The 16511-nt window shown below is 38.3% G+C and overlaps 1 protein-coding gene across 1 annotated transcript; it reads left to right on the forward strand.

The window, feature by feature from the left end:
* The first annotated feature begins 335 nt into the window (after positions 1 to 335).
* Positions 336 to 13880, forward strand: LOC139980862 (pre-mRNA-processing factor 19-like). Its single transcript, XM_071992850.1, has 11 exons — positions 336 to 494; positions 1777 to 1926; positions 2263 to 2481; positions 3080 to 3231; positions 3909 to 4025; positions 4992 to 5067; positions 5883 to 5992; positions 6507 to 6732; positions 7664 to 7920; positions 8776 to 8881; positions 11589 to 13880. Exons 1-11 carry the CDS (start codon positions 476 to 478, stop codon positions 11684 to 11686), a joined length of 1530 nt encoding a protein of 509 aa, XP_071848951.1. The 5' UTR covers positions 336 to 475; the 3' UTR covers positions 11687 to 13880.
* The last annotated feature ends 2631 nt before the right edge of the window (positions 13881 to 16511 follow it).

Here is a 16511-nt window from a genome sequence, read left to right on the forward strand (position 1 = left end):
AAAAATCTGATCGATGCAGCACTTTCATCCCACAAGTTAGATCTAGCTGTTTATCTTTGTCCATGAAACAGCTATAGAGTACTGGGATTCTGGGATGATGATTATACAGTGAACACCATGTAGGAATCTGCGAGTGTGGAATCCAACCCCAAACCCGGTTCAAATTAGCTAAATTATATTGATATTGGGCCGAGGGGATAATATCACATGCAGAGAACAACATAATATTAATTTTCATATTGTTAAAATCAGGCAAACCAATCTGTCTTTCGCTAAAGTAGGGAGATTTACAATTTGCTATCCCCAAATATCTGGAGATTAGGGAGAAAATCGGGAGACAACCTAAATGTGACCACTGTTCTTTGACGTATAGATAAAACAGGTACCATTCGGCGTTCCAAAGTGATTATCGACACAGGCGCCAGCGTGTGTTCAACATTGAAGAAGAAAGAGAGGTAAACCGTTCCTAGACAAAATGGCATTGGTTTGTTCTAGTGAGTATTCTTTTAATGCTACTTAAATGAAAATCGCCTCAGTTGCATGATATGTTTGGTTTGTTCTTCAGCTGAAGGTGCTCGATCGTGCTCTGTTCTATCTGTATACTGGTGATATCCTATCACATTTTAGCATAGTGTAGTGTGTAAAGTAGGCCTAGCCTATGCTGTACTCAAGTAGATTGGCCTTGACATCTTACACAGTACAGCAGTTGTAAGCCAAAAGGCTATAGCACACTCGTCTAAGCCAGAAGATGATGTCAATTTGCAGGAACAACTGCAAGCTCAGTTGAGACACAAGGATATTATTTCTTGTCCCTTTGAGAGATTTTGATCATTGGCCTATGAGTACTGGGATGAGAAGTAGGCCTAGGAGGCCTAACCTGATTAGGCCTAGATGAACACTTCCCATATTTTACCAGCAGAATTGGATTAGCGAAAGAACGCATCCTTTCAATCCTATAACATCAAAATGGCTGTGAAATAGTTATAGGGTGAAGTACAGTTAGTTATGCTAATGAATTTTTCTTCTTAAAAGAATAGTCCAGGTCAAAATTTCTTGTTGATATGTTAAAGAGGAACATAATCTAAGCATTCTGGTGAAATTTGCATTCAGTTCCTATGTATATACTGTTTTTGAGATGTTGACAATTATGACAGTTGAAGTTGCGCCTTTCGTACAAAGTGAAAGCAAACAAGTGCGATGTCATTGTTGCACACTGATAAATAATGTTTTGTTTTCCTCTATGATTTACGTCTAATTTTATACGCCACAATTGGATGCATCCATAATGTGAATGTACCATAGGTATTGCTATTATATAAACTTAACATCCTCTTTAGACACACTAGTAACCCTATCCAATCCATGGTCAAATCAATAGACTGAAAAATAAAGAAAAACAGTGATCACATGTTTTTGATGATGGGGTGGTTGATGCTATTATTAATATCCTTTCAATGTACAGTAAACATTTCAGTTGTGAGCTCTGTAACCAATGTTCTCACCGATTTTACCCCGTGAAAGTTTGTCGCATGTTTCACCTTTCAAATTTCCTGAGGACAACCTGGATAGTGCTAAACTTTGACATATATTGCCAAGCTAGAACTCAAACACAAAATGAGAAGTTAATCATTTATCAATTGCAATATAAGCACTTTATGCCATCCCTTATGAACAGAAATTATATACAAAGAACTGCCTTAGGATATTCCTTTACTGCTATTTTTGTAGACTATATTATTAAATTCTTCATGTATGTATTTCCACTTTCCTTTACAGTTTCTCATGAAGTTCCAGAACACCCAGTTGTCTCACCCTCATCTAACCATGTATTTGAGAAACGACTGATAGAGAAGTATATTGCCGAGAATGGTGTCGATCCAATATCGCAGGAACCACTGACTGTAGAACAACTCATCGATATTAAAGGTTTGTACTTTAGTAAAATTTATTTTACAATTGTGAAGTGTATTGTCAAATCAATGTTGCCAAAAGATACGGTACAAATAAAGGCAAAGGGAGGAGAAAGGGGGATGGGGATGGGAGCAGAAAGTACCGGTGTGATAGGTACTGTAGCAATTGTAGTACTTAGGCACAGCCTCAAAGAGAGAAAAAAACCCTCCAACCACTTCCCTCCCTCAAAGAAAAATCAGAAACATTGTTTGAAGGTCCCTAGGAGCATAGACATGTGAACATTTTAAATAAGTAAACACAAATGAATAACCTTTCATATATTCATTCCCTCATTTTCTACTTCAAATCTAGTGAGTCCGCTTGTTAAACCCAGACCACCGACAGCCACCAGTATTCCAGCCATCCTGAAAATACTCCAAGATGAATGGGATGCATGCATGCTTCACAGTTTCACCCTTCGACAACAGCTGCAGACTGCACGTCAGGAGCTGTCCCACGCTCTGTATCAGCACGACGCAGCCTGTCGTGTTGTTGCCAGGTTAACAAAGGAAGTCACTGCTGCTCGTGAAGGTTGGCCATCGTTCTTATTCGTTGTTAGTGCACGTTGTTAAGGTTTTTTTTTAAGACAACCAGGTCTGACTTTTTGGGTGTCCGAACAGCAGCAAATTTGGTTGTCCAAAAAAATGTAGCAATATAACAAAGAATGATCAATGTGTACATTGTTTGGTGAATAAAACACCGCCTTTGGGTCAGTTTCTAGATGTGGGTATTTAAGCTTCTGCCGGACAACCTCCAAAGCTGGTTGTCTCTCATGATTGGAAGTTATATTTCACTGTTAAGTTTATAGCTGTTTATTGTTTAGGTCTGAGGTGTGCTTAATTTGTGTTTTACTAATTTGTGCTTAATTTGAAAATCTATGTGATGTTGCAATAACAATACAAATTGGCAAAGTTGCTACATAATCTAGATTCTATGATGTGTGAGAAGGTACAGACTGGTTTATGAAATCTATTCACAGCTTCTTTTGACTCTAATGTTTGATTTGAAATTTGAAAAAACAACATTGATAACAACTTGACAGTAATGATCAAAGATCATGTTAATTATAATATCGTATAGTCTTTGACTTCCTTGTCAGCATGCTTACTGTACATCTTTATCTCCCCAGCTTTGGCTACTCTCAAGCCCCACGCTGTACCAGGTATGGCACCCATTCCAGGTGCTCTCCCACCAGGTGCTGCAGCTCAACCACCAGTCCCAGAACCTATGGAGGCAGCAGAGGGTGGCCCAGCCGGCATGACTGATGAAATTATACAAAAGGTAAAGTTACGCCTGAGGAAACTGCTCTTGAAAAAAAAAGAAACATATATTAAGGAAGAAAGACAGACAGTTAAGTGTATATGAATGAACAGTACACCAAGAAAGTTTACCCTTTATCTGATAACGAAACACTGCGATGGAAAACGTGAACACTGCATCAGAAAGTTTATTTTTATGATGTATGACGGGAGGAGTTTTCAATAGGCGGCCTGCAGATCAAACCCATCCAGTGAAATATTTCTTACCGACCTGCAAGAAAATGAAGCCAAATATAATTTAAAAAAAAACAGCTAGATTAATGGCTCCAGTCTTGCACTAATAGGGTTTGTATTACCCTTGTGGTCTCAAATTTGAGCACCCTACCGTCCTACCCTGCACGTAGCTAGGTATAGGTATAAGTTTGATTTTGTCTGTTGGCCATTTTCTCCATTCAAGCAGTGTTTGTCTTGGCTTTTTTAGAAAAATGAGACCCCCCGATCAACCTTGCACAATTTCAGTTGCGATGCAGTATCTGTTCAGGTCATTCCAATTGATGTTAGTTCCTTACTAAAGAAACTCTGCGGTCCACCTGTGACCTGGCTAGTTTCAATACGTTACAGTACTTTGTGTAAAATTAATAGCCATTAAACCTTCAGGACTGTTTGTCAATGATTGATCTCCTTCGGTTTCTCAAACAGTTGCAAGAGAAAGCCAACCTGCTTACAGCAGAGCGTAAGAAACGAGGAAAGAATGTGCCTAAGGAGCTATTACCATCAGATGACATCAGAGTCTTCAAACCTAAAGCCTCTCATCCAGTGAGTAGTAAACTATTAAATTACTTTTTATCATTCTGTACTTTTTGAGAGAGTGTTTTACCTCCTGTAGTTAACTTCACAGAAACCTCACCTCAGACATTTTGATTTGGCAGAGATTGAAAATGATTGGAAAAGAGATTGGAAGTGTTTACATCTTTGACTCGTAAAGTTTAGTGTCTTTTACCGTTATATCAACACCTATTTTTAAATTTGAAATAGTTAGGGAATTGTTGAGTAGTGGGCGATTTGGAACCAGCGTTGTTGGAAGTATAACTGTTTTTTTCAAATCACATGATTGTTGTCAGATAAAGCATCTCTAAAAGCTTTCTTCCTTTGTTTGAAACATTAAATCTCAAATATATAGTGGTGGGTGCAAGGTGGACGAGGCCGCCCCACCTCCCATCGTCAGTCAAAGGCAAATGGCTCAGTTGGGGGATTTTTATTTTACATTCAGCAAGGGAAGAAGTAGACATCTTGTATGGGGGATATATCCTATCTAGGCTATCAATAAGTACAACAATGCATTAGAGCTACTTACAGACATCATTTATTGTCTAAATATGCTTCAGAATGTACCATCTGACATTGACATTAAATTTCTATCTGGGTGAAGACCCCTCTGATCCCCTACATAATAGTCTACTTCAATGACCCCAAGGCCTCATCCCCTCCTTTATAGAATGCTTGATACTTTTCTGGCCCTTCCATAAAGGTTTATGTCCCTGTCTAAATCTTTTTGTGGAAATGTAACTGAAACTTTTTCGTTCAGTTGCATGGTACTCCTTGGTACTGTGGAATAACAGACTGGTAGTTTTCAAAAAGCTACAAGCAGGAAGCTTTTTTTCTCTTCATTTATTTTATTTTGGGGGTGGGGGTGAAGAGAGGGATGTGTTCTTGAATATAATAAGTTATAATGGTTGATGAAGAGCCAATATTAATCACAGATATTACTATTAACCTCCCCAGGGTCTACATAGTTCCAGTATTCCTGGTATCCTCTCATTGGATCTGCAAGCAGCTGACACCAACAAAGTACTCACAGGTAAGCCCTCACCTTAAATCTCATCCTAGCACTTGCCTCATCAAAATGTTCAGGGCATTTTGTGAAGTAAAAACGGAGTGTAAGAAAGCCCATGTTAAGGAATGATGTAACTTCTTTCAGGGCAAGTTTACTAGGATTTTTACTTTTTGGTTGTCCTTGGACAACCATGTCTTACTAGTTGTCCGAAATAACAAGTCATGATCAATATTTACACTGTAGGAGAGATGTGTAAGTTTAATGTATAGAACAGCAATATGGTGATGTGTAGGTTTAGTGAATAGAACAGCAATGTGTACACTGTAGGGGAGATGGGTATGTTTGGTGAATAGAACAGCAATATGTACAATTTGGGAGCGATGTGTAGGTTTGGTGAATAGAACAGCAATATTTATACTGTAGGAGAGGTGTGTAGTGTGGTGAATAGAACACCTATATGTACACCGTAGGAAAAACGTGTAGGTTTGGTGAATAGAACACCAATATGTAGACTGTAGGAGAAATGTGTAGGTTTGGGGAACAGAACAGCAATATGTACAATGTAGGAGAGATGTGTTGGTTCGGTGAATAGAACACCAATATGTACACTGTAGGAGAGATGTGTTGGTTTGGTGAATAGAACACCAATATGTAGACTGTAGGAGAAATGTGTAGGTTTGGAGAATAGAACACCAACTTTGGGCCAGTAAAACTCCCATTCGGACAACTATTTGGTGTTCACAGAGGACCATCAACAATATTGCCAACTTTCTTCATTGGATTAAGTATTCTGCTTGGGGTTTATTTCTCAAGTTTGCCCTGATTTTTACTTTTCGCAGGGGGCGCTGATAAGAACGCAGTAGTCTTCAACAAGGAAAGTGAACAAGTCATCGCCGTTTTGAAAGGACACACCAAGAAAGTTACAAATGTTATCTACCACCCCACAGAGGTACGTACCTAGTTTACTGACACTGCATGTTCAAATAGAGCACAAGTCTTGCAATCCTGACATCACTGACCTGTTCAAATTCCATTCGATCCAAAAATGTGGTTGGTCTTTACAAAGTGCTTATAAATTCCCAGTCGGTCTTCTCTTGTTGCCTTACATAGGTACAATACATGAGAAGCTGAAAGTTTCTGGAAATCCATACCCTTTTGCTCTCTGGACTGTATAAGCCTATAATGAAACCATAGTATATGCTTAGTCAGTGTTTCATGTTTACTGGAAGTGTTCCTTGAAAATCCATGGTAATGAGCACTATCCAGGTGCGGTTTAAGAAAAATCTGTAATTGCTAAGTGATGTTTGCAGGTCATAATTCCAAAACTGTATTTCAGTAACATAGACCTCTCATTTAAAATAATTAAAGCAATGAATTTGAATCAGATCATGAAGTGATCATTTCACGGCATGGATGGCATCTCAACATATCATCATATCACTCCTTGTTTCTGATCTCGTCAGGATGTTGTCTTTACATCTTCGCCGGATACTACCATCCGTATTTGGATCGTCGCAAATGCCTCGTGTACACAGACCATCAACGCCCACGACGCCCCCGTCACTGGTCTCAGCTTGCACGCTACCGGCGATTATCTCCTCAGCTGCTCGGAGGACAAACACTGGGCTTTCTCGGATATCGCTACTGGGCGCGTCCTTACCAAAGTCGCAGATGAATCTGTCAGTAGTGGTGAGTTGAAAACGTTTCTCTTTTTCACACTCAAATCATCCTCTGACAGTGTTATATTGCCAGTGAAGTGATTGGTGAAGCGTCTCAGACAGTAGTTCTCAAAGGTGGTCATCTTCCAAATTCAGCCCGCCCAAGATTTATCTATCCGACCCGTAACAGAAAAGTTGTCCCACTGTCTTACATTTATTGGTTATGCAGGCCCCTGAGGCCTTTGGCTTGGGAACTCTACCAGCCTACCCTGAACATTGGTCGATCTCATTGAGAATCTGATTCTGTCTCAGGGCCATTTACTCCCACCCATCAGTAAAATTGAAATCAGCAAAAAATTAAAACATAAACATCATGAAAATTGGAAATCAGCCAGAAAAAACATTAATGTATTTATTGCTAATAATGCCTTTCCTTTTGAAGTTACATGATGAATAATCACACAATAGTTACGATTTCTATAATCAATGTTTTTGTCAAAGATTAGGACAGCATATTGAAATGTCAAAGTATAGACAACTATTATGTATATGAATTGAACATTTGAAAATGCGTAGATAATAGACAAATACATCAATTGTTGTTCTCTGAAGTAAAAATGGACGGAAAATTCTTGAATCTTAATTTCCCAAGAGCTACCAGTGAAGGCCTTGCTGCCACATAACAATGTACTAGAGTGTACCTGTTTTGTAACAAATCCTACAAGTTCTTTGTCAATATTATACAATAGCTTATTTCCTCATCAATCAGTGAAAGCCACCCAAAAAGATGTTTATCACAGAATGAATGACCTTACTTTTTTACTAGGTGAAGAATCAGGCAGACATTAATACACTGCTCAACAAGCCCTACCAATGAGAGAAGAAGGTTGTTGTTTTATAAATATCAGTCATTGCCCAGGCTTTGGTTTTACTGTTACATCGTCTTTATATTCTTTCACCAGCGTTGACCTGTGCTCAGTTTCATCCAGACGGCCTCATCTTCGGAACAGGAACGGACGATAGCATCATCAAGATTTGGAATTTGAAAGAACGTACGAATGTCGCCAACTTCCCCGGTCACTCTGGACCAATCACAGCCCTTGCTTTCTCGGAGAACGGTTATTACTTGGCCACGGCAGCAGACGATGCAGTCATCAAGCTTTGGGATCTGAGAAAGTTGAAAAATTTTAAGAATATCTCTCTTGATGATCGATATGAGGTGAGACTGCACTATCTACGTAGTTAGTTTATAACTAAGTTCATCCCTGAGGTGAGACAGTGCACTATCTACATTGTTAGTTTATAACGAAGTTCATCCCTGAGGTGAGACAGTGCACTATCTACGTTGTTAGTTTATAACTAAGTTCATCCCTGAGGTGAGGCAGTGCACTATCTACATTGTTAGTTTATAACTTAGTTCATCCCTGAGGTGAGACAGTGCACTATCTACATTGTTAGTTTATAACTTAGTTCATCCCTGAGGTGAGACAGTGCACTATCTACATTGTTAGTTTATAACTTAGTTCATCCCTGAGGTGAGACAGTGCACTATTTACATTGTTAGTTAATAACTTAGTTCGATAGAGTGCACTATCTACGTTGTAAGTTTATATCTTAGTTCATCCCTGAGGTGAGCCAGTGCACTATCTACGTTGTTAGTTTATAACTTAGTTAATCCCTGAAGTGAGACAGTGCACTATCTACGTTGTTAGTGTATATCTTAGTTCATCCCTGAGGTGAGACAGTGCACTATCTACGTTGTTAGTTTATACCTTAGTTAATCCCTGAAGTGAGACAGTGCACTATCTACGTTGTTAGTTTATACCTTAGTTAATCCCTGAAGTGAGACAGTGCACTATCTACGTTGTTAGTTTATATCTTAGTTCATCCCTGAGGTGAGACAGTGCACTATCTACGTTGTTAGTTTATAACTAGGTTCATCCCTGATGTGAGACAGTGCACTTTCTACGTCGTTAGTCTAACAATCTCCAGCAATTACTTAAAGGTCAACATTCCTCAATGTATTATGATTTCCAGTTATAATGCCTCATCATGTCTTTTGTTTTATTTGTAGGTTAAGTCTCTGACCTTTGACCAGAGTGGCACCTACTTAGCTGTCGCTGGTTCTGATGTCCGTGTGTACCTGTGTAAACAGTGGCAGGATCTCTGTATTTTCAGTGGTAAGGGATTGTGTTGTCTCTGCTTCTTCTTGTTCTCTGAATGTGGTCGTTAACATGATCATAACTCTTGAGACGCTTTGCTGTGGTTTTACAAGTGAAAGGAGTATAAAATAGTGTTCAACCGATTAACCTAATCGGAATCGGAATCGGTACGAATATTGCATAATCGGAACATAATCGGAATCGGTAAAAATTACGTGGAATACCAGTTATGTCATACCGATTATTCAAAAACATATGGAAGGTGAAAATATCATTATTGAAAAACATGGAAGTTGAAAATATCAACTGATGTATTAGGTTTGTTCTTTTACTACGAAATATTAAAATAAGACACCCTCGATACGTCTTTCACAGTGTATACTTTCATCAATTTACGCTGCCAGGGTCGCCGATTTTGCTTCCCTCGTGGTTAGTGACTTCAAATTTCTTGGCACAGTAAGCATAGCAGCAATACCAATTTCGCGAATTAACGAATGTGCTTGACAGGGTCGGAAATAAGCGGGGGCTATGGGCGATTCGCCCTCGCAAGTGCTAAAAAGCCCTCCTAAAGCACAATTACGAGTGCGAAAAAAAATATAAGAAAATCGCCCTCGTTATATCAGGTGTCTGTGTAAAATGAATTGTGACATGCGTTTGCTTTAGCTAGGAATTGCAGTTGCAGCGCGAATCGAGCAAACAGTTTTCACATCTCGCATCAAATTTGAAGCAGTGCGAGAGGGTCGCGCACAATCACCGGGAAGTTCCCGTGGCAAATTACGGCCTGCACGAAACAATGTCAGTACCAGCGAAAATATCCTAAAATCCTCACAAATCTCCGACCACATGGTAGCCTTACTTCACACTAAGTCAACTGCATGGAAATCTAACATTGCCATCTGTTTATTCGCTCTAGTTGTGTCGCAAATAAAAAATAAAAATATCCACGGAAACTGCAATCTTCGACCACATGTTAGCCTAACAACCACACTAAGTCAATACGAAATGTAGCCTAACCATCGGTTTGCAAAAAAAAAAAAAAATGCGTAGCTTACTTTACAACTTTCAATTTGCTGGAAATCGGCATTTGTTTGGAAGGTACTGTAAGTGATATGTCTTATAGAGGGAATGTTATATTTTATATTGGAGTAGTTTCTAGTTATTATTTCTTTACATCAATCTGGTATTACATTTTAAAGTAATTCTAAACAAGTTACGATGGTACAATTTGCTTTTCAGTTTGATTGGCCTAAGCTTACATTTTCTAATTGAACCTGAATGGAGTTAAATAGGTAACGAATAGGTATGTTTAACTTCAAGTTCGTAACATTTCTATTTGTTCATAAACGGTATAATACTGAAAATAAGTACAAAATAATGTCGGAATGAAGGCAATATGTCATTAAAATTGACACTTTGGTAAAAATTGAAGATGGATGGTTTGTCTGAGATACTTTTTGAGATGGATATTTTGAGTAACTATTCTTAGCCCATTTCAAGCCATTAACAGGTGACATTCACGTCGAGGTGGTTAGGCCATTCGCTTAGCACAGTGCTGACTAGGTAGGATGTCATATTTCCGTATTTTGAAAATTTAAAAAAAAAAAAAAACTTTTTCTTTCTTTCCGAGAAACTACAGAGGTAATTTGGTACATATAAAATGATACCTTAGAGCCTTGTATAACAACGAAGCAAAAGGAAACAGGGGAAAATCACAACAATAATTGTTTTCTGTCAAACTTTATTGCCGATTTCGTATATACGAGATATTTTCTCATTTTCAAATAATCGGAATCGGAATCGGAATCGGTACGATTATGAAAAAAATAATCGGTAATCGGTATTTTCTGTTATGCATAATCGGTTGAACACTAGTATAAAAGCACAGATTCCTCATTCACCAAAAAATAATTCAAATAAAGTCCACGTTCAGTAACACTGAGGTCATGGTTGTTGACTCGATAGGAGAGATCTTTAATCAGTATCTTCATTTGATTTTGATGACCACAGTGTAGCATTAGCAAGAGATAGCACCTTGGAGGCTAACTTGACTATTTCTGTGAGATATGCCAGAAAGCCTCGGACCCGCCAACTGGTTTGATGAGTATAATGGAACATGGTTACGTCTTGTGGACGGGTAGTTTCTCTGGTGTTACTGAGTGAATGAGGAAACACAGAGACACAAGTCAAGTGTATATGATGAAGATTTCTTTAGTATTGGTGTTGTTGTTTTGTTAAATATTTCCTCTTCTGATTAACACCAAAACTCCTATTGTGGAAGAGAGCAAAGAAATTTATGGCTAGACCGTGATTCGAACCAGTCATCTCTGGGTTACAAGCCCAGCGCTCTACCAACTTAGCTATCCAGCCCTTAGCTAGTGACGATCCCTATATAGCCATTTCTTTGCTGGGGGCGCCAGTCAGAAGCCACAGTACCTTGCATACCGTGTTACCAGGGATCACGCCAAAGTTTCATTCATTACAACCCAGAAAGTGCCAAATATGGGATTTTACAGGAAAACAGGCATTCCTATATTCTAATATAAGTAACTGAATTATAAAAGTAAATGAACTATATGAGTGAATATGAATTGTTCATTTATTTATGCAGATATCCTATAGTTTGAGAGTATTGACTGTTGTGATACTTGCCAAAAATGTCCGCCATAAGTTGTGTTAACCCTACGTAAATGACATTCGATGTGTTGCTTCCTCTTCTGTTTTGCAGACCACACCGATATCGCTACTGGTGTTCGTTTCGGAAACCACGCCTCTTTCCTGGCCTCCACGGGAATGGATCGAAACTTGAAATTTTTCGGACTTTGAGAAAGCTTTGTCGTCTACGACGTTCATTTCCTGTTCAAGATGACTCACAAATTAAAATGATAGTCTTTTTTTGAGCCACCTACGATGTTTGAGCAAGGTTATCCCTGAGCGTGGATACATCGAAACGTCAGGGGTACCAAAGCTTATACATCAAGGCACTTTCAGTAGGTGCAGGAGAGTTTATTCTCAGTACCAATCGAAAGGTCAGAATATCAAAACTAATACAGCGAGGCAATTCAGATGACAGACGCCTTTGTTTCATTGGCAAGTCTTTTCGTTGACTCAAGAAAATGATTTGGTATGTGAGGGGTAGGTGGGGGGGTGGGGGATGGGGGAGGTGAGTGGGTTACAATGTGCCGTTGATGTTGTTGACAATCTTTAAGTCATGAAAACGCTCTTCTCTTTCAATTGGAATTAATTTTACTGTTGTTGTGATCAGAGTGCAAAGGTACTTTGTTTTATTTTTTCTTGAAGTAGTTAGACAAGATTAGTAAGAAATGTCACAGCAAAGATTAGACATGAATAGTGGCTGTTTTGTACAATGTACATGCTTCTTATGCTAGAAACTTTAAAACCAGCATTGACGATCATATTGATGCCCTAATGGACTTTGAACTGTACCAGCATTGAGAGTCTTTGCCTACCAGCTCTCCTGGTGCTCGTAAGTGGAGGAGCATCAGTTTGGTTGGCACCAATAAAAGCTCGACAATTTTTAGAGGATGTCACTTCCAAAATTCTGCATTCTGTGTCGAATTTTCCACATTCTTGTAGCACCTAACGAGACTTACGGGAATGTATGGACAAAAGTTTAAAAGTTACTTAAAAGTCCCCCAAAATTGCACCACGATTAATCAAATTAGGTAAGCGGTTTGCCAAATAAAATGATACCATTCTTTAAAATTTGTGGGCAAGCAAAAATTTGTCATGATTTGATTACATGGTGAATTAAGCAGGTACATTCCAATGATGTTAACTTCATTCGATCTCTTAATAAGATGGAAGGGTGTTCCAGGTAGTTTGGAATCAAACATTATTTTACCTGATAATTATAAAGAAACTACTGTATGTGTGGTTACATTGAAGAAACATAGATGTGTATGATGGGGTCATGGTTTCTGTTTATTGAGTTATGAGGCAAGGGACATATATCATAAATGAAACATCACATTCTCCTTACTTCAAAACCTTGTGACTGCATCAATTTTTTTTTCCTTAATTTTACTAATGCTAACTGTAAGAAAGAGAACATTGACACATTAATGTTTCAGCTTGGTTCAAACACCATTGATTGTGTTGAAGGTAATTGTAAGCAGCTCGTGTACAAAATAAAAGAAAGGTTCTTAAGAAACCTTGTGTACATTTGCTTACCTATTATTTTTTTTTTCTTCCCTGTGAATGTCATTATGGACACAGAACATTCTGTATTAACCATTATTACACTTTCCAGATTTCTTTTGTATTATTTTCATTTTTCATACTCGTTTCTTTTGTAAAAAAGTTATCGGTCCTGCCTTTTTCCGCTCCTAGCAGGATCTTTCATAGACGGACTGAAACAAAAAAAAACAGGGGACACTAGTTCAATAGGCATGTGGGGTACTTATTTTCTTTGTATGAGGGTGTAAATGTACACATTTACAAGGCTTATTAAAAAATGTGCTTTGAGCAAAACAGAAGTTAAAGGAATATATAAATATTTACACTTATTAGTTTGGGTAAAAAAAAAGTCCTTTTGAGACCAGCTAACATTTTTTGTAACCACAGAGCCGGATAGAAACTGAGTTGGAGCAAAGGTCCAGAGGGAAACCAAACTTTCACTATGCCCAACTTGAGCAATAGGTTTAGTGTAGGCTGGGGTAGATTTCCTAATCCTAAGCGCTTTTGGGACCTACATACTCAATCAGTGTAGAATTGTGGGCTGATTTGTTTATTGGCATGTCAGCCACAAGTAACTTCCCTTTGCCATTAGTTAGTTACAATATATTCTGGACACTGAGATCCTATGTTAGCTTTTGTTCTCTCCAAACCAGCTGTAATGTGAAAAGTAAGGCAGCTTTTGTCTATGTATATTGAGCAGTGACCAAGGATGGGTTTTATTACCCAGGTACTGTAAATAAAACAGGAAATACTTTCCTTGTGAGTCAGCTTCAAAAAAACCTTGTGTTTGTCAAATAAAATTTTGAAGGATACACCATCATTTCGACTGTACTTGTGTTATATTTTGGTTGATTTTGCTTTTTTTTAGCGATTGTTACTTTGTTTTTGTATCTGTAAAACTTGAACCAACAGTAAACAATTATGAGAACTAGCTGATAGTAACCTACTTCTTGAAAATAAAATGATTCAGCACACTGCTACCCATGATACAAATATATATTCATAAATAATTGAGCACGCAACTACCCATTGATACAAATATATATTCATAAATGATTCAGGACGCTACTACCCATTGATATAAATATATATTCATAAATAATTCAGCACGCTAGTACCCATTGATACAAATATATATTCATAAATGATTCAGCACACTGCTACCCATGATACAAATATATATTCATAAATGATTCAGCATGCAACTACCCATTGATATAAATATATATTCATAAATAATTCAGCACGCTAGTACCCATTGATACAAATATATATTCATAAATGATTCAGGACGCTACTACCCATTGATATAACTATATATTCATAAATAATTCAGCACGCTAGTACCCATTGATAAAAATGTATATTCATAAATGATTCAGGACGCTACTACCCATTGATACAAATACATATTCATAAATGATTCAGGACGCTACTACCCATTGATATAAATATATATTCATAAATAATTCAGCACGCTAGTACCCATTGATAAAAATATATATTCATAAATAATGAAGATGTTTGTACAAAGTTTCTGCGGGAAGAGTGGAATAGAAAATATCCTGTTTTTATTGTTTTGGTGATAAACATTTTGTCATTAAATTAATTCATTAATGTATTGATTGGATAAGGATGTTATGCCTCACTCTTTATTTCTCAAAGATTTTCATGTAGTGGGGTATGGGGAATTACTCTCACAAAATCATAAAACGCTAAGGGTATTAGTGTTACATAAAAAAAAAGTAATGATCGTTTTGTCCTTGTCAAGTTAGTTGAAGCAGCATTTTGCGTCCTTTTCTATGGTTTTTCTCAACCTCACTGATTCCACGATGCCATAACGACATACATAACTAGCTTATCTATTCAAATCTTACTTCAAATGGTGGCATAAAAGTCGAAAAATTTACAACTTTCAACTTTGTTTTTCTCGAAGATATTTTCCGTTGGGATCCAAATAAACCCCGTCCATAATATGAATATTTAAAAGTTACTAACTCGACGTTTTGAATCTGTTTTTAGCAACGGCTTATAACTAAACATGTATTATTCTACCTATATTAAATGTGTTTGTCTAACAGTCGCACACTACGATTTTAGTAATAGCAATCTTTCCGGGAAATGACGGTCTTGCTGTCGCTGCCCAACGAAGTCTGTGGCTTTGAATACAGAGTTTCTGTAGATTGATCATCCGCGGTATAGTCACCGCCGTTCCCCTCACAATTTGCCAGGTCGGTAAAAGTGACTCCTCCATAGCTTTCCCTTTCGGAAAACCAAAAAGGAACACAACAATAAGGAGGATATTTGATAACGATAGGATATTTGGTATGAAAAAAACAATAGCACAAAACATATGCCCTAACCCAGTGGTTCTCAAACTTATTTAGACGACCGCCACTTCAACCACATCGAAATGTCCCCAACCCCTCCCCTAGAACTACCGTTCATTGTCGGCCGCTCAAGCGAGCAATCAGATTGTCCGAAGATATGCATATAGGAATGAAAAAATAGCCTACTTTCCCAACAAGATGATGAATTTTGTCTCAAAAATATTATTTGTTCGGTAGACACCCAAATTACTACCAGCCCTGACGAGAGGGGCTCAGGAGAGGTGCGGACCTGGGTATCAATTGCTGCTGTCTCAGTTGTACAACCGGCGTCGCTGACGCCTTCAAACCAGTGGTGCATTTAGCACATCAGGCGAATCACTCCCTTTTCGCAACCAAGAGGAAACCTGTGTTTCGGTATTTCAACCTGGTGTCGCCTTCGGTGCCTATATTCTCTGACCTGGGATCAATAAGGAGGCCGGAAAAATATGAAGAAGCCGACTCGGGGGAAATATGAGACAATGGGCTTTTCATTTTCACTTTAAAATTAAAGAGTAAGAGCATGTAGCCCGGAAACATAATTGTCCCGGGCCTTACCTGGTTATCGTCGTCTCTGATTTCTGTCGAAAATGAAGGCGCAAAAGAAATCATCTATACTCGCACATGGTATCAGAATGGATCAATAGTGAAGGAATATTAGCATTACAAGTTGCAGAGGAGTAGGGTCATTCTAAGACATTTTTGGGACAAATTCATTACAAATTTTTGGTCTTGCATATAGTACCTACATTACTTTGAGTGTGAATGAAGACCCTGTATTTCCCATATATTGAGTAAAGTTCATAATCACCGTATATCATAGTTATGAAGGAATCACATAGTCTGATACTATCTTAGAAGAGTCATCCGTCCAAGATACCCCCTGTGGCGGGCGGGCCTGGGCACGAAGACAAAACAACAAACGAGCCCAGTCCCATTGCATCGAGACTGTGAGATCATCGTCAGGTGTGTACAGGGGCTCGGGGTCTTAAAACCGGCCCTGGCATTTTTCACCCAGCTATAGGCCGGCCCATTATTCATCGACATGTTACTTATAGTGATCGCCGCCCTGGGGAGGGGTATTA

The sequence above is a fragment of the Apostichopus japonicus genome, chromosome 15 (assembly GCF_037975245.1).
Source record: "Apostichopus japonicus isolate 1M-3 chromosome 15, ASM3797524v1, whole genome shotgun sequence".
Lineage (NCBI taxonomy): Eukaryota > Metazoa > Echinodermata > Holothuroidea > Aspidochirotida > Stichopodidae > Apostichopus > Apostichopus japonicus.